The sequence below is a fragment of the Balearica regulorum genome, chromosome Z (genome assembly GCF_011004875.1).
Source record: "Balearica regulorum gibbericeps isolate bBalReg1 chromosome Z, bBalReg1.pri, whole genome shotgun sequence".
Lineage (NCBI taxonomy): Eukaryota > Metazoa > Chordata > Aves > Gruiformes > Gruidae > Balearica > Balearica regulorum.
This window is the reverse complement of record NC_046220.1, coordinates 33,886,603-33,906,017: the sequence shown is the minus strand read 5'-3', so window position 1 is coordinate 33,906,017 and position 19,415 is coordinate 33,886,603. Positions and strand designations below refer to the sequence as shown.

At 40.2% G+C, this 19,415-nt stretch overlaps 1 protein-coding gene across 2 annotated transcripts in view; it reads right to left on the bottom strand.

Annotated features, from left to right (window-relative positions):
• Positions 1-19,129, bottom strand: part of LOC104630216 (E3 ubiquitin-protein ligase KCMF1) — a 53,852-nt gene extending 34,723 nt beyond the window's left edge. Inside the window, exon 1 of one of the 2 annotated variants that reach the window (XM_075739598.1) lies at positions 18,583-19,129. In XM_075739598.1, coding sequence (XP_075595713.1) covers positions 18,583-18,598 — 16 coding nt within the window. In that variant the 5' untranslated portion in view covers positions 18,599-19,129. The remainder of the gene's footprint in view (positions 1-18,582) is intronic. The other variant, XM_075739597.1, reaches the window with a different exon arrangement.
• Positions 19,130-19,415: the final 286 nt, after the last annotated feature.

Sequence of the window (19,415 nt, the reverse complement as noted above, 5' to 3'; positions counted from 1 at the left end):
AGGCAGTCAGGAGTGTCCCAGACACAAACTAGCATCTGGCCAAGCAGTTAAACTTATGATCTTAAGGCCTATATGTAAGGTATGAAATAAAGTTGTGCTAATTAGCTTCATTTTGCTGATTCCTAACTTGGATTTGTAACCTTTATAAGTCAGTCCCTCCATTTCTATTTGTATACACAATTTATTTTAAGAATGTAGTAATAAAACCAGCCAAACAACAAGACCATTACAACCATTTATATTTCCCTAAAACAGCATCAAAAACTCATGGAATACCGAAAAGTCACTCAATATCTCTTCTCCAGATCCAACTTCGACAGGAAAGCTGCAATATCTAAACATAACAAGTAGGTCTGGTTTTACTCTTAAAAAAAGCGTCCGCATACTGAAATGCTAACAAAGCATTTGTAGTTCTTCAACATCTTAATCAAAAAATTCCTAAGTTCTAGTTTAGGATTTACTACTCACAGGCAGGTTCCACGTATCTCATAGGTAGCAATCATATTGCCCAGTAGATGGCATCCCACGACACCAGTGACATTTATACAGCAGGTCCAAGAACAACTTTGCCACCATTCATGCAAATACAAACACCAAGTGAACATTAATTTTTTTAAAAATTGATTCCAGAAACACTGTTGGTTTCACTACCACCTTAGCTGAAACTAGCTGAAAGAGCTGTTTTCTTACAATCCCAGATAGATGACATTATGACATTAACACTCAACTAGTAAGCCCTGTACATGCAACTTTCTTTTAAATATTACTGTATCCAAAAAAATTCCAGTCAAACAAAAAAACTATATGAATTTATTGATCACTGTCCAAAAAAACATTGTAAAGTTCACTTGGAAAAGTACTAAATCACTGAAAAAGGAGATACTATACAAATATTTCTGTAATATGAGGTTTAAATATTGCTCATTTATTCTGACTTGAAATAGACCAAAATAGGTTCTGCACAAGCACACACACACATAACCTCAATTGGTTCTTGTCAATATTAAACATATATTCTCTCTACCCAATAAAAAGAGCAATCACTTTCTTTGTAAACATTGTACATACAAATCTGCAGATTCTTTCATCTCTCTAAATATACTGCTGGGACACCGCCTATATAAACCAGAATCCGCTCTAGAGGCTGCTGAAAACTCTGGAGTTACTACCTAGACATCATTTTGCCAAGAATCACTATACAGCCTCATATGCAAAACAACTACTTTCCTGACAAGCTAGGTGGAATACCTTCCCATCCCCGCAACAGAGAACAAACTTGTCTACACTGAAAAGACAAAATAATGCACATCCTTGTGCCAAAATACAGAAAGCAAGCATGGATGAAAAAAGGATTTTAACAAGTTTGTAGGAGTTCCAGGAAATTCCTTCAGATAAGATGAGAAAGCAGCTGCAGGAGACAAATTCTCAAAACACAGTTAATTAGTCTACCTTTTTTTTTTTTTTTTTCTATCTAAGCAATTGTGTTTAGCAAAATACAAATGTGGAATCCAACTTTACTGGAGAAGAGCTATTATGCTTGAAACATCATAGAATAGTATTTGCTGTGCCTTCTACTTTCTGTTTTATTACTTTTGCAAGTTACTCCGAACACCACAAAACAGAAACAAACCACTTTCTCCAGATATTAGCCCAAAAAGAAGTGTATTAAATAGTTACTGACAATCTAAATAGCGTTTTCCAGGCTTCATATCCTGATCAGACTCTTCACTAATTGTTCCTTAAATTCAGAGAGAGAAAACTAGGTTACAGTTTTAAGTCCTGGCCTCCTACAGCACAAAGATGTTTTCACTCAGAGTATCATAGACTTCTATATTTTCAACAAAAAATGTCAAGTATCTTCTCTTAATAGATTATTACATTTAACATATCTAAACATTTACAAACCAGTAGAACTCTTAACCTGTCATGAGAAATGATTCACAGTGAAAGGTTTCGCTAGACAAGTTTAAGACTTAAGTAGAAACTAGAAACAGTGTACACTGCAAGGATTTTTGATCAAGCAGATTTGGATTGTTAATATATTTGATACTGTCTTACATCTCTCTTATCATTCAATTAATATAATTTAATTTGGCCATCAAAACCATCACAGCATGAAAGCCAGCTAAAGTACTGTAAACATATTAAAATTAAACAAATTGCAACACCAAGTTTGCAATGTGGCAAAGGGAACTGGCACCAGACATGACCTTATTTAACAACTCTGTTAATCTGAACAATGGCAAACAGCATGTGAATTCTATTAACAGAAAAATACTTAAACTGACACAGCTGTAAACATTGCCAGGGCAAGAAAGTAACAGTAACAGCACTGGGCTAAATCTGTATCTAGCACAATCAATGCCAAAGTTTCTCATTTAATAGGACACAACCAGGTTCCTCAGTTTCTTCCAGGACTAAAGAAACAACAGAAATACTCAGCTCAGGCAAATACCAACTGAAAGAGAACTGTGCTGAGGTGGGAAGACCACCACACACAAATGTGTTTTATAGGTATAATACACATGAAGAAACACCAAGAAAATCCTAAAAAGAAATTAAACAGAAGAACTGTTACTTCTCTGCTGAGCCCTGCCAGAATTAAGAGGAAGTCTTCTCAGAAAATAAACCTTTGTATATTTTTTGTTTAGAGTGTTATTTAAGAAGAGTGACAAAAAAAGGAGAAACAAACAAGGGGAATGAGACACATGTCCAATCAGGCACAGGAAATAACTGAGTAGTATGGCTCAACTGAGCAGAGAAGTTAAACTGCCTGAAGACTAGATAGAAAAAGGAGTCAAGACCATCAGCAACTCTTTCAGGTACATAAGAGAAAAACATCAATACTCAACACGCCTGGCAGAGGCAAAATTAATCAGTTTTCCTTGTAAATTCTTATCTTTGGAAAGAGCTTAGAAGAAATTAAATACTTTATTTAGGTACACCCTATGCATAGCTCTGGTGTCTGGAATACAGAGATTTACTTCCTTTTGCACCATCAGACTCTTTCCTGACCCTCCTATACTTAAACATTCCCCAAATACGCAAGTATGACAAGCTTTTCTTCCCTGCAGCACAGAGAAGAGGTAAGATTTAGCACATGGAGCAACGCAGGAAGCAGGCAGCCCTAGCTGGGCAACCACAGAGCTAGAAGTGAAAGACAGTTTTCATGAAGCAAGTGTTCCGGCTATCACAGTAATGCCTTGTGATTACAACATGTCTCACAATAGCTGAGGCTTGCAGTAAAGGCTCACACAGGGTGGTCTGGAAATACACAGACTTTTCACATCAGGAAAACACATCCACAAAGCAACTGGGAGAGCGAGGGAAAGAACAAGTGGTTCTGCTCTTCACTGAACAAAGCAGCGATGCCTGGCACACGGCAGGCAGCCATACCTAGATTCCTCCTGATCACCCAGTCAACTATCTTTACAGAGAGGAGCACAAGAACACTTTCAAACTTAGAGCCTACTTTCAAAATTACCATTTTGAATGGCACCACAATGTCATAAAAGGAATTTATCTTTTCTGAACACCACAAGACATCTAGGAACTTGTAAAAATAATTGAGTCTCTCTGAACACAAGACAGAAAGATAACGTAAATTTATTTTAAAAAATGGCAACAGGAGGTTAAAAACCTACAGTATGTTCATTTAAGTAGTAGCAATATTCTACCCTGGGCTTTCTCAGGCATTTTTCTTACTATGAACATGAACGGACTGCCTTGGCAACCACTTTTACTCCCACTCTTGTTACAGAGAACAGCTTCTTAGGCTGATAACATACCTGTAGAACTACAATTGGTTACGATGTGAAAGCTACACCAGAAAATTGCTGTGGGAAATGCAGTATCCCGAAGCAAAAACAGGTTTTGTGCCTACTTTGGTCAGGTTTTAAGTTTGTTCCATTCCTCTCTGTCCTTCTTTCTGATTGTCCGTGGCACATATTTCTTTGCTAATTGCTCATATGTTCCCTGTATCGGCAACCCAGCCATTTGTCAACCACCCCAAATGCCTGCCTTTCTCTTTCTTCCTCTCTTTAGGAAGAGTTTCATTTAGCTTTATTACTTTTAGTTGCCTTTTTTTTCCCTTCTCCTCTTATACCACATATGCATAAAGACCAAAGATGATCAGAATATTACCTTCTGAACACTTCCCTGACAGTCCCATCCATCCTTTACATATATATGCAACTTTTCAGAATAATTTACTATCCACCCTATCTGAAAATGAGTCAGATCATTTCCTAAATAGCTTTCAATCTATCACTAAACACTACAAGCCATCACTGATTTACACAGATCAGTTCATGAATCTTCACTGTTTTTTTTTTTTTTACTGTAATTAGCTCAAACAAGATGACTTGTTTATTCAAGAAAAACTGCTTAAAAAAATATTTCTGTTCAAACCTGTCCTCGAAGTACAACGGATTCTCAGGAAAAAAAAATAAATCACTACACAAGGGGAATTTTTTAATCCAACAGCTAAAAAAGAAAGTATCACTTGGGACAAATACAAGAAAAAAAAAAAAGAGATTGCAAGTCTGTCAGACATGACACCAAGGGATCATTTTACTGTAGAAAACATGAAATACAAGTTCATCAGCTTTACTATTATTTTGCCATAAAATCCCAATCATATAAATAAATTTAAGGACAGGGAGAGCTCATTTTTATTCCTAGAACTGAAAGCAGCCACCTACAATTTCAAAGAGAAAAAAACAATCTGTATTTTTATCTGTATAGAAACTGAAGCTACATTAAGATCATATTTAGAGCACCTATTTTCACTTGGAGGGGGAAGCAGCTCCTCTGAACAAAACAACCACTGTGGTTTCCATGTAACTTTTGTTGCAGGTAGAAACACTAAATGCAGAATAAAGACCAAAAAAATGAGATTTTTCATCTAGCCTGCCAAAATTCAGATCTCTCAAATCCTCATGTTAAATTTTAATGAAGCAAATTGCCAAGCACTCTGACTTATACCACAAGAATCAGACAGGTACCACAATTCAGACAAAATCCTTCCGCAGCCCCTCATCCTTACACTGCATAGAAGACAGATTCAGCCTTGCTGTAGAACAAAACATTCAGAATTAAGTAACAAAAGCATTTGGAAAACTGCATTTGCACAAAGGATCAACAGCCAGACGAAAACAGATGAAAACAGTCTGAAACTTACAGTTGCAGACAATTACTTAGTACAGAAACCTGATCTAACAAAAACCCCAATGCAAACCTTATTTCCCAGAGTTCTAAAAATTGGAAATTGAGCTTTAACAAAAAGCCATTTTTCTAAATAAAAATGACAGTGATTTATAGAGAAGTTTTTCTTTATATTCTTCAGCAAAAAGCAGGTGCCTAATAATACAGCATTTTATCAAAACAGACAAAACATACCTCACTTCATAATTTAAGAAACAAGAGAGCATCAAAACTCACTAGGTCTCACTACTCCTTACTATAGGCTCAGATGCCACACTGCAATTCCAAAATGCATGTATTTAAAAACAGTATTTTAAGGCTAAAGGAATAATCAACTGTACAAACAAATCTTGATAGATCATTGAAAGAAGTTTTTAAATGACCTGCCTATTAGGGAAGAAAAAAAAAAAGAGTGCGCTATAGTGTAAAGATATCACTGAAGAAAACCTAGATAACGAAGCTGGGTAAGGTGGAGACACCAGAGATATTTTCACTGTTTTACCTCAATTTCTGCATCTTGGAAGCACAGACAAAAAGTGTTCATACCACTGAAAACCACAACTTTTTCTTTACATTTGCAGACTAACTTGCAAGCTCTATTCTCCATTTCCCCCCAGACTATGCTTGAGTTCCACACAGAACGGTAGTTTTCACCCACTAAACTGCTGAACTATTTCAAGTTCTCAGATGTTTATGAGCAAAAACACTCACATACTTGCATCTTCTGTAATTAGGACCTTCTTTAAACACACAAATATTTTTCAGGACTGCCTCACTGCACACTGTGTTGGATTCTCAACTTTGATTTGGGAATGCATGTTGAACATGCAACCAATTTTAACCACAAAAATAGCACAGCCTTCTAGTCTACAGATATGCATAACTGAAACTGGGTACAAGCGTGAAACTATCCATTTGCTTTGGCAGTCTTCAAGGTCTTCTCACTGGGGAGCAGGGATGAAGAGAGACCTTCAGCCGATTCAGCAGAATGTCTACATTCCTGGTACAACTTTAAGCCAACTGTTATTTTCCGAGTTCTCCATCAACTGTTACAACACACCAGCTCCTACAGGAAACAGTAAGCATTAACTACTTTCCTTCCAGACTCTTCTGCATGTGCTACAGCTGGCAGCTGCCTTACTTCACTGACACACCTCTCAGCTGAGCAATGAAACTCAGAAGCAATTCAGCACCTCATGCCTTCCCGAAGCTTACAGTTCTTTACGTTAATTTTTCAGGAAGAAAGAGGTATGACACTACACCTGAAGTACCATCCACATAAAATGTTTTGAGGGTAGAGTTTTGAAGCTTTTTTTGGATTTGCAGACATCTTTCAGTACAGGTAACCCACATACAACAACTTAGAGCCTACGGTACAGCCAATAGTGAGTCCATTTTTCTTGTGTATAAGAAGACACCTTACAATTGTTGCAGGAGAAAACCAAAAAGATTCACAATCCTATTACCAAATGCAATTTCTTTAGTCGTCTTTACCCTTAAGGTCTGCTTCATCTTGAATACAGGTCATCAGATCATTCGAAGTATTTCCTCTGTAGTTTCTCATTTCTGAGACATTCCTCGGAGTCCCAACAGCTTCTCTAGAGTTCCTGGATTAAATGGAAGAAACTACAGTATGGACCTTTACAACTGCTATACACTGCCAAGATCACCAAATGCTTAGCACCATGAAAGAGAATGTAGGCACAGTGTCACCTTACAGACTAGGGACATTTAATGCAATGTCCTATTACACAATAAAGCATCTATTTTCTTCAAAAGCATTAATTTATTAATAGAGACATTAGAAGAAAGGAAAAATAGGTTTGGAAGAAGCTCAACACAAAGTTTAATGCAAGCACTGCAAACAGTATCCATCAGCTGCTGACATGAAATACTTGCTCTGAAAAAACCCACATCATGGTATTCCTTAAAGCTAGAGTCTAAAGTCCTGCACCTCAATCCATTATCATCCCAAAGTTCTTTATTCTTGGCTAGATAACTGTATTCTGGCATGTAATTCCCAATTCTCCTTCAGCTTTCTGGACACATTCCTTGAATTCCTAATGTTTCCAGAACAAACCACTAACTGAGCTTTGAGGTACAGTGAGAATGACACCTCCCAGTAATTGGCTCCAATACTTAAGAGCTGGATAATATCGTAACAGACTACAAAATATCCCCAAATCCTATTAAAATCCTCCACTCCTATTATTTTTTTTTAGTGTGACATCATCAGTTAAACTTGAGGATCTGCCTCCTGCAGATCATCTGCTTCTAAGTAAACTTCAGACAGCAGTTTGGAATAACACAAGAATGTTACCGATAGCAATGTGGTACCACTACAGATTTGACTAGTAAGAGTCAATTTTCTAAGGAATCTTCACTTTATAAGTGAAGGTTATATTCTAAGGAATCTTCATTTCTAAGTCTTCACTTGTGAAGCCACTCTTCAACAGGAAAATCTCAAGCTCTTTTCTCAGCTCCTGATAAAAAGTCTTCAAAAATAAGAAACACTTGGTATGCTGTCAGATCCTGCCTGGCAATTCACAGGCCTTATGTCAGAATAACCTGGGAGAAGATCCTTGCAAATCATAACATCCCTTCTTTCTGCATTCAGGAGGGCAATAGGTTTATTCACCTTTGCAGATTTCCAAAACTGAACATAACCAAGGGAGAGAAGAGCTGGAAAATGTATCTGACCTCCTCCTCAATCAAGACACTCTGCACAGCTTCTACACCATCTTCTTAAATGTGTAAGGTATCTAATTAATATAATTAACAAATAAAAGTCTAAACAATAAAAAAAAGTTGGTCATGGTTTACAGCAGAAGTAACCAACTTCCTTCCATCTGTGGAGTCCGAGATCAAACTACACTTACTGACATTTTCATTTTATCAGAACAGTACAAATGATAGCAAGGGAATGGAATTAAAATCATCTGAGCTATCTTATGCACATCTAGATTGAAAAAAGTTCAGTCATGATGTAGAAAGCTCTGAATTCTCTACAGCTTACTTTTGCAAAGCTTAGGTGTCTTTCTTCAAGGGCATCCTAATTCTCTTTCCCAATCTTCCCTCATTTTCTACAGCTAGGTTTAGTGAGTCTACTCTGGACATGTGCAAAATATTACCAATAATAACTCAGGTGCTGTAGTGGCCTTATTTACTTTCAGAAAGTAAAGACATATTTGGAAACATGTGACCCATGTTCCACCACTACTGCTTTTGGTGAAGCTGCTCTCACAGACCTGATTTCACCAGTGAATCACAAGGTGCTTCTCACTACAGAAATTTTACACTTGCAGAGACAATCCACACCTCAGCTTGCACACTGATATACACATAATACCCACACACTAAACACTGTTTGTGTTAGGCACATCTCATCATTACTGCCTACATTAAAAGCATACACAAGTATTTGTAATAATTCAAACATTTGCTTTGTTGAAGTGAAAGTGAGGTGATAGTATCCTGAGTACAGACAAGCTTTTGTGCCCAAACCACAGACTTCTTCAGAGCTAATTTCATTCTATCACAAAAGTCAGTCCAACCAACAAAGGCTTGTAGTCAGACTTCCAGCAGTTTCAAATTCATTCCAGGTGAACACCGATTTCTAAGCATGTACAGCTAATACACTGCTAAGTTATGCAAAAAATGTATCACCAGTAAAACTGAGCATTGTTTCTTGTTATTACTGTTTCTTTACTTACTTGGAAGTAAAGACAGAAGTTACTGGCAATCACACAAGGAGTCCTTACATGACTATATCCTAACGCACTTCGGACTCTGAAAATCTTCTATGATCTATTGCTGCTGGAGCTAGGATACTTGAGATAAGTATCAAGAGAATATTCACCAGCTCACAGCAGTACTCTCCAACCAGACGCCTCCAGGATGCCTCCATTTAGCCTCCAAGTAATTGTAATGTTGTTCTAGGCACGTGCCCAGGTGTTTACCTCCAGAGGCTGCCATGAAGTTCCTGCCATACCATCAAGCATTTGGAGAGCAACTCTGATGGCCTGTACGGGTCCAGAATTTGTTTAGAAATTGGTTTACGCTTATGAACATATGAAGACTGATATTCTCAAACCACTTTATCCCATCTGTCACATTAATTCATGTGAATTTCTACATTAACTGTTTATATACATAAAGACTTCACCTCATCCTTTCAATTTGTTAGGGTAAATACAATCTAAGAGAGCTAGCCAATAGTAAATGTCTTCAGCCAAGAATACTGGCTGCTTTAGTATCAATAAGCTAACAGAAGTCAGACCTTAAATACCATTTACACTAGGAATCAACTGTTACTGAAGAGATTTGTAAACAATGACTCTCCTCAACAAATAATTAAAGGATTCATCAGTCATAACATAGACTAGGAAGTAAAATTTTCACTACTAAAGCCACCTTGTCTCCTCTAACAAAAAAAACAAAACACAAATCCATCTCTGTAATAGGTCAGAAAAACCACTGCCTAAAAACGTTTTCAGCACTAGCTATTTTCTAAAATAAGCAAGGGCTGGTTCTGCTACCAAGAAATACTAGAGCTTTCCTTTTCTAAGAGGCAGGCATTAAACTTCTACTTGAATCCAACATGGGTCTAACAGCTTCACTGAGCGTTTTTGAAAAATCCCACCCTAGAGCACTCTAAGGAGGAAAGTGGGAGAGGGAGAGCACAGCAAAGGGAAAGAAGAACAATGACAAGGAAAATAAGAAGGTGAAAGATAAAATATCAAAGACAAAAAGAAAGAAAGCAAAGAAGATAATTTATCCTACCAGAGACAGCACCTCTTGTCAGTCAAGACAAGAAACATTGCCTCCCAAAAAGAATCTGGCACCAGGAAGTGGCAGAAGTGATGGGGGAAGACCAAATCTGACCTGAGATAAGAAAAAAAAAATGGAGTTATGATTTTTTTTAAACTTTGTATGTTGCTTCACCTTATTTTTGTAAGATACTTTTTTAAAAACTGTCATTTTTTTTTAAATTAATGTCTTTCTTCAGCTGGATTTTGCCAGTGATGACAGTAGGATGATCCAAATCGTATGTGGAACAGGATCAATAGTATTTTACTAAAAGTGTGAAATTCTATGTGAATACTGAAATTACGAACAAATTTAAAAGACTATGGGGAAGCTGTATGAAGTGACAGCTGCAAACAGTATATACTACTGAAATGTCCCAATAAGTCAAAAATTTGGAAAAACGGACTTGCATCTATAAAACTCACTGCAACGGAGCACAAGACCACTAATCCCTATCTTTAGGAGACTTTCCCTGAGTGCCTTCTGGCAAGAGGTAAAACCTCTACCTGATATCCCACATGAAAATGAGCCAAATGTTATGGTCTCTTGTGTCCAGGTTCCCTGTTAAATTATAATAAAAAAAGTTTTACCCAGGACTCCAACTTCTAGAGAAAGTCTCCTAGAAGCTCCAAATGAAGCAATCACGATAGAAAGAACACACCAATGAAATTTGCTGCAGAGTGACAAACGGGCGATAAAGAGGAATTCTTGTGCAAGAGCAAATCATACACTAAACCTAAAAAAATTATGTCAATATTTTAACATTAAAAAAGATTAAAATTATGCCAAACAAATCCATCTTCCTCCTAATGCTCATTCAAACTACAGCCTCAGAACAAACTGGGGCAGGGGAAGGCATGGGGATAAATTTTTCCAAGTATGTCAGAGGCTCCAGTGACTTCTATCCACACTTAAAAATGAATCCCAAACTAGAAGCAATGACTTCAAGTGGCAGAAATCAAGCCATCATCTGCACACACCTTTGAAATACAATTCTGAGACCTATGGACAAAGTAGTTATGTAAGTGATAAAAGCTGAAGACACTTCTATGACAATGCTCCACAATTTTCACTTGATACAGACCTCATTTATCAACTTACTAAATGCCAATAACCCAAATAAAACTTTAAGTCGCTCTAAACTGAAACCTTGGGTTTACACATTTATTCTAAACCAGGGAAACTAATGAGCTTGTCTCTATGCTCCACACTGAATTCAAAATGGTCTTACCTCATTATGCCAAAATTAATTGTACTAATGCTATGCAGAGATAAAATACGGATAACCATAAGGACCACGTGGACAAAAAACAATAGAGTAAGTTCAAACCAGATGTTCAGGTGATGCTTCAGGGAAAAGTATAGGAACCAAATGGGACATCAGATTTAGATACTTGGCAGCCACATTAGAATCTGAAATAGTTAAGAGACCTGGAGTATAAAGTTTAAGATAAAATCCAAAACTAATTGCTTAGTCTGGATACTAGGTAGCCTCAAGAACCTTCAGTGAAAAATATTCTCCACAATCTCATTAGATACTGTATGAAACAGCACTTCAGTTTTAATCACTCTCTTGAATTCATGAAGTATCATCTTCTTGTATTCAGAAGTGGAGATTAGACTCTTACACAGATGATGCCTTTCTTTCAGATTCCTTCTCCGTATCAGCCTTTGAGGTACGAACCTTTTCAGTTCCCATCCATGCAGTAATTCCCCCCTCACATGTGTCCTGGGTCACTAACAGCACTCTTGAGTTCTCTGAGCAAGATGTGTCTGAGAGGCGTACAGTGCCTTATAATGCTGTTTCTGAATGGATGAGCAACCTTGCTGCCTATAGTTAAGCTCGGACACCTCTACTCCGTTATGACTCCGTTTTCACAACCCACAGCTACCAAATCCAGCCATGTATTCTAAATCCTGTAGAGGGAAGAACACATTGTGTGTGGAGGATTTAGCCCAAGTGATTCCAAGAACAAAACCCATGAAAACTCACAACCTTGCTCATACTAAAATATATGTATCCTACTATCAAATCATGATCAGAACCAAAGGAAATGCAATCTAACACAGATACATTCCTTTCCAGAAAAATACCACCTCGCTGAGTGCACCAGGGCATATACTGTTCAGTAAACAAACAAAAAAAGTCTCTATTTGTTTTATAATCACTGATCAGTCTGAGCCTTTATTTATCACACACTGAAAAATTTACATAGACTATGGATATTCTCACTGCCTTTTCCCTGCAGGCATTTACCTACAGCATTTCAGTGCAGCACGTATATCAATGAATTAACTTCAACAGCACTTCTAAGTAGTATTTTCCTTTTCTTGAAATGGAGGGAAATGAAGGCATATAAAGATTAAAACTGCAAGTTCACTGAATCCATGTGCCCAATCTGAGATACCAAAGGATGGATTTTTCAGAATCTTTGATTTTCTTGAGTTAAAAGTTTTCTTCAAAGCTTATCACTCAGTTACTACAGCTGTGGATGCTCAGATCCCAAAATACCGTAACATAACAAACAGCTAACAGCTACCTGTGAATTCTAGCTAAGGTGATTTGCCTAGCCATCTCATGAACTCTGCAGCAGAGGACAGAAGAGTAGATCCAACTTTCCACAAAACTCCACTGTCAACACCTTAACCATCCTTTCTTTAACACCTCTACCTGCTCATTTGCTGTATACTCCCAAACACAGAGCAGTGGTCTAACACACAAAACCCTTCTGTGCACCCTAAAAGGAGGCTGGGGTGGTATTGAGTAGATACTACACAGCTGTGAAATTACACAATGCAGATACTCAAAGAAGGTTGAATTAGCACTGTCTGTGTAACCAAATTCTAGCACATTCCAACACCCAAGCACTGCTCTTCAAATCTGCTGCTGTGTCCAGCAGCTTCTTGAATGTAGTAATACTTTCTTTTTATCAGTCACTATTCTGTTTTTGTATTTCTTATCAGTAACTGAAGTAACAACAATAAACATGCAACTATGAACAGTGACACCCCAACTCTTCCTCAAATGTTGTCAGTAATATAAACATACAAAGGTATCTGAAAAGCTTTCTTCTTTTTATTTTAATGTGTACAAATTTTACTTGTCCAGTACTGCTCAAGAAGCTTGCCTGGCTCTCTAAATATCCCGTGAATCCCTTCTAGTCACCACTAGTTCAAACAAACATTTGGAAGTAAGAGTTATTTCACCATTGTCTTCTCTCTTCACCCCCACCCAATAGTGTTAAAGTATCACAGTTCTGATCCATTTTTTCTGCTTATGATACTGGATATCAACCTTTCAACACTGATTATTTAAATCTAATCTTTTTCTCCTGTTTCCCAAAGAATATTTGGTCCATGGCATTACTTCTTATCACAAATGTGAGAGAAAAAATGGTCTCTCTTTACACATATTTTTGGAAGACCTTCCTTGCTCACAGACACTGCAGGGACAGAGGCATATTGATTCACACACAGTATGTTTCCTAAACCATCAGAGCCAGAAACCTTTTTTTTTTTTTTTTAAAATGAAAGCCTAGATCCCTCAAAACCAGTAAGTATCTTGCCAGTTAAAATATTACTGATGCGTTCGGCTCTTTTTATTTTTAAATAATGATTCAGTTTCTTACTGAAAGGAAACAGCAGTTTAATAAAGCAAATTACTATGTTCCAATATTTCTAATCACATTTCCAGCTGTTTACATTTAACATTAACATTTTTTTGTCCTACACATAGCTCTCACTAGTTAAATTATCACACTAACTCATTTTCAGATACTGCACTACACCTGTAATTATATGCATTAATATGCTATCAGAGTAAGACTATTTCATACTGTTGTTACTTTGACATATACAGTTAGAAAATGCTTTGTCAGAGTCAAACATTAGTGCAGATTCAAAAACCTCACTGTTTCATGCTACATGCACAACTTAATCTGGATTTATTTTCTACAAAACAGATCTAAGTAGCAGCAACATATGAAAGAATTTGCGATTATTCTCTATTGCAGAATAGCAAAATTCCATGTTTGGAGAAGACATAAGCAAAGTATTAAAATGCATCAGAAGGCAGCAAGTTATAAATGATGTCACAAATGCTGGTTCTTTATTAAATGCAATACTTCACCAATACAATATCTTGAGTACTTTGTATGTAAAATACTTAGTCTTTGTAACCTGAATTAAGAATTTTACATGCAAAAATAGATTAATTCTGCATTTAGTGGCAATTCTAACTGACACAACATGAAATATTAAAAGTTATGCATCAACTGCTGAGTGTTATTTGTTGACAGAAGCTCGTAGTACCCTTCTGCAGCTCAAGTATGACACAGCTATTGCATAGTTCTGAGGGACAGAAATTACTCTTGCTTTTAATGTCTTTAAAAAGTCTTTACGGATAAATTTTATTTATGTTTTTTATCGTAAGCATACAGAAAATGTCATCAGCCCAAACGCCCAATCTGTTCACTGTACAGCTAGACAACTGGAGCTAACAGTGCCCTTACACTAGCTGTTTTCAAGTGGTTGGTATGTATTCAAGCATATGTTGGTATGTATTCAAGCGTAACTCTAGGATTTCTTGATTTCAAAGACCAAGTTCTATGTATTACTTTTTAAGATGTACTTATTTACCCTTCTATTACAAATAAGCACTTGATGTAAAGATCTCTATGCAAGACATACATCACACACAAAAGAGGAGCACTCCCTCAAACACCAGGAGCCTGAAGCTAGCACAGAACATTTGGAAACTCCGCATGATCCTGACAGTCACTGCTCTTCCTTCCTAGCTTTGTTACCACCATCCATTCACAACTGTACTTCATGTGGGACTAGGATTAACTGCAGAGTTTTCCTGATTCATAAGAAATGCTGACAAATGAACACTGTCAAAAACAACCACCACTTGCATTACTGCTAGCTCTAAGCTTAAAGAATACATCCCTTAGTGAAAATAAGAAACAAAGTATGGAACTGGGACTAGGAGTGGAGTGCAGAGTGTGTGAGACCAAGAACCAAATGGTGCAGGTGGTGCGGTGCTGGGCGCCCTCTGGAGCTGCAGGGTGTGAGGAACCTGAAGCCAGGCCCTTGTATGACCAGTAATGCTGCAGCAACCTAGTTTCATAAAAGCAGCAGCAAAAAATAGTCTTCTAATGATATTCCTGGAAGTTGTGATTCTCTATTTTTCAGCAGTCCTGGGTGGCGTCTACTGCCATACAAGAGAATCGTTGCCAGATGCATGGCCACAGAACGAAAATCTGTAATATGCAAAATACCTGCTGGTATACTTTCTAGAGTATTAAAAAAAAGTTACCTACCTGCTCCTTGTAGGCTGACAAATATTACACTACCACATACTCCTCAACAGAAGGGCTAACCCAGAGAAACACAGCTTGTCACTCCTATAAAGGGAACAACATGAAAGCCCAAGACCAGGGAATGACCTCATGTTGCATTCTAGAAAACCAAAGGCAGAGGATAGCTAGTCTCTTAGCACCAGATCACAGAACAAAAATCGTTTTGAAAAATGAGAAGCAACTAGCAATAGCAAGAGGTGGATAAGCACTAACAGCTACTCTTGACAGTATTACCAACAAACTCTCTTAAACACTAAATGAACATTTTGAGAAAGAGCAATAATAAACATTCTAGTTCTGTCCATTTTCCTGAATTTGGGAGAAACATGAGCCCAGAGCTTACGTGTGAAACGAGGGCACAGAGGAAAGGCAGGCTGTGGTCAGACTTTTTCAGAGAGATAACAAAAATCTCTTTTTTTAAACAACCAATTGTATTTTATGGATTATTACACTAATGAAAATATTCAAGAAAGCCCAACAGAAAATAAGCTTAAACCTCCATCAGATGCTTCATGGCCTATTTAAAGTCCCAAGACTTTGGAATTCCAACTTCTCCAGCATGTACCCTTACAGAGACATCCTTTCCCATCATAAAACTGGTACAGCATCCAGTATTCTGTCAGGAGGAATCAATAAATCTTGTTTGTAACTTTGAGGATGGACCACTTTAAAGGAAACACAAAGTAAAGATATCACTTATTAAGCATGATTAACATTTACTTTTTCCCTCCACTGTATTCTTCCAAGGCAGCCCTTCCCAAACTAGTCACATTGGATCAAAAACTGTCAGTATACAGATCTGAAACAAGAATTACTTTTTTTTGAGTATTTAGTTTTAGTTGGGGTTTTTTTTTTTTTTTTTAGTATTTAGGATTGAGTAGTTTGAGTATTTAGTATTTAGGATTTCTAGTTTTCTAACAAAATTAAGTCTCCAAACCTCTTTTCCATAAAGTTGGAAAAGCAAGCCCCCCATATTAATAGAGTTGTTCTAACTCTGTAACTAAAGTTGACTAAACCAAAACATCTGAAGAGGTGAATCACTGAGAAATTAAGACAGAATAGATTTTTAATAAAAATATATCAAAAAAACAGTGACAGACATAATTTTTAATCTCAGTGTCCTCATGGTTTCACTCACACATGGGTGTGCACACAGACACACCTGAGAAGTCTACATCTGCAATATGAAATCCCAAAACTCATGCTCATCAGAAAAGACAGACAATTATTTCAATTTTTTTTTCTAATCAGTCATGTCTAGAAAGAACAAACACTAATGAATCTGCTTTGGAAAGAGAATATTAAGCCTAGTTTTGTTAACAGTCACTCCTAAAAATATCAAGAAATATCCAAGCAAGGGAATGTTATTTTCCCTGCTACAAACAGAACCTAACACACAACAGAAAAATTTATGATATAGCCTCCATCAGAAACATACTTACAAGGAAATCTATTTTCAAATTTTCTCTGTCTTAACAAAAAGGTTGCTCCTGGACTGAAATGTCTTTTTCGCAAACATCACGTTTTATAACAGTTCATGTGCTTACCACTGGAAAACACTAAAGAACAACACATAGTATCACTTCTGTAATTTTAAGCTGTTCAAGCTAGAAAAGCTTGCATTCTACTACTGTACTTCGAAGAGAATATCATGGATACACGCATCATAGCAGAGACTTACAGACTGCATAATCCCACAGAGTCACTAACAACTTTCTGATGAACACTCATTTCATTCACTGTTGTTAGAAACTGCATCTCTAATCATAAATAAATCCAGCAACTCCGCTGTTTGCGGAAAATATGGGGGGAGGAGGGGAAGAATTTGGTACCCCTACTAAATTTAACTTAAAAACAAAACAAAAAAAAGCGCTAATAGGTTCAAAGAAGACAATTCTTTGATACAGAAGCACACATACTTCCACAAACTAGGAATCCACAAAATATTGTGATGGCACACCAAAAATCCATCATATAGAACATCGTCCAGCACCAACATACCAACTAGAAGCCAGCATTATTACCCACAAATACTGAATTCTGTAACATTTCTGTCAAAACATTTTAAGTTTAGATAAAACAGTAAAATGAGAAATTAAGTAAGATGGAGAAAATGGAGACAGGTGCTGAATTAAGTTCCTAACATGGCAGAAAGTTATCCATTCAGGTGACAAACCCCGGTTTTACAGAGTATTTTAATACTAGTCCAAGCACCTTACCCGCTGGTAAGAAAGGACAGCAAAATCAAGCGACTTTCTCTACTGTTTTCACACTCCGATCTTCCTCCTGTAGAAATTCTTTTCTTAGCTTCCAGCTCTCTCTGCATCCTGCTCCATTTGACTAATTCTCAACTATCCACTGAACTCACCCACAGCGGGAACGGGGCAAACACACAAAACGCGTTTCTCTGATCGCCTAACGCCTCAAAACAGGCCACTACCTCAGCACTGGTTTCCTCTGCCACAAGACAAAACAGAGAGAAAACAGGCAGCTCCCGGGGCTACCAGCACACAAGCTACCCCTCGGCAGGGCCACGCAAGCTGCCCGCACACCTCTTACCCCGGCTCCGCGCCGGGGCCCAGTTCCTCTCCCCGCCCGCTGGGCGCGACCCCCGGCATCAAACGAGGCCCCGCTCCCCCGGGGTGCGAGGCCGCCCTCCCGGCGCGGCCCCCTGCCGCACCACCCGCCCCCTCCCCCGGGGCGCCGGGGAAACCGTGCCCGGCCTGACCCGCGGCAGCGACCGACACGTCGGCAGGCCGCCTCGCGCCGCCGCCCACCCTGGCCGGGCCCGCCGGGGGCCAGGAGCGCCCCGCTCGCCCGACCCCCACCTCCCCTCCGCCCGTCCTTCAGGCGGAGGAGAGGGCCGGAACGGCCCCCCGCGGGCCCGCTCACGGCCCCGCGCGGCGACAGGCCCCGGCTCCGCGCCCGGACGGGTGGCAGTAGAGGCGGCTGGGCCCGCCGCAGGCCGCGCGGGGAGACGGGCCGTAACGGCCGCGGCCGCCTCCCCTCCCATGACACTGCAGAGCGGGGCCCAGCCGCCGCCCTCCACCGCCGAGGCCTCCTTCCGCCGCCGGCTCCGCGGGCCCCCCTCCCGGCGGCGGCGCCATGATGATCCGCCCGAGAGGGCGCCGCGCCAGGCCCTAACGCCGGGCCGGGCCCCGGGACGCGCCCCCGCCGCCACGGCCTGGCGCCCCGCGCCGCTCACCTTCATGTCGGGACATCCTAGTCCAGAGGCGGCGGCCCAGGCCCGTCCCGGGGCTCCCGCGGGCTGCTCGGGCGCCGCTGCGGCCTGGCCCCCCGCCGCCGCCGCACGCACGGAGCCCCGGTGCGAAAGGAGAAGGGCCGGGAGCAGGGCCGAGAAAGGGGCAAAAATACAAGAGGCGGCGAGGAGCCGGCCTCCTCCTCCTCCCTCGCTAGCCCTGCGGGGGGGCGGATCCGGCAGCAACGGCTTCCCGGGCGCCGTGACACGGTGACTCTGGGCCCCGCCGGCTGCTGGCGCCGCCTCCCGCTCCGCCCGCTGCCGCAGCGACGGCGGCGGCGGGGCTGCCCGCCGCGCTGGAGCGCTCCCAGCCCCTTCCCCTTCTTCCTCCTCCTCCTCCTCCTCCCGCCCCGGCCGCGCTTCGGGAGGAAGAGGAAATACCCCGCCGGGGCGGAGGCCCTCCCGCACGGGCTGCCGGGCCGGGGGCGGCGGCGGGCCCCGCCGGCGGGGTGCCCAGGCAGGGCTGGCGGCGACGGGGTGAGTCTGCGGGGGAGGAAGCGGCCAAGGTAACAGAGCCCGCCAGCGGCAAGGCAGCCGCCAGGACCAGTCTACCCCGCAGACACACGTTAATCAGCTTTTTATGTTAAAGGAGGGGAAGAGTGGCAGAGACCAGTGCGCATGCCCCGAACCGATTTTTCAGTCACTGATAACGTTACTCATGCTGCTAGCTTTGGGTAACGTCTCGCAGCGGGCTCCAGGGCAAGCATTGGATTGATTTCCTTCCTTTGACCCTTCCCCCTTTGTCAGGCCTACAGAGTACTGCTGCCAGAGGTGTCCTC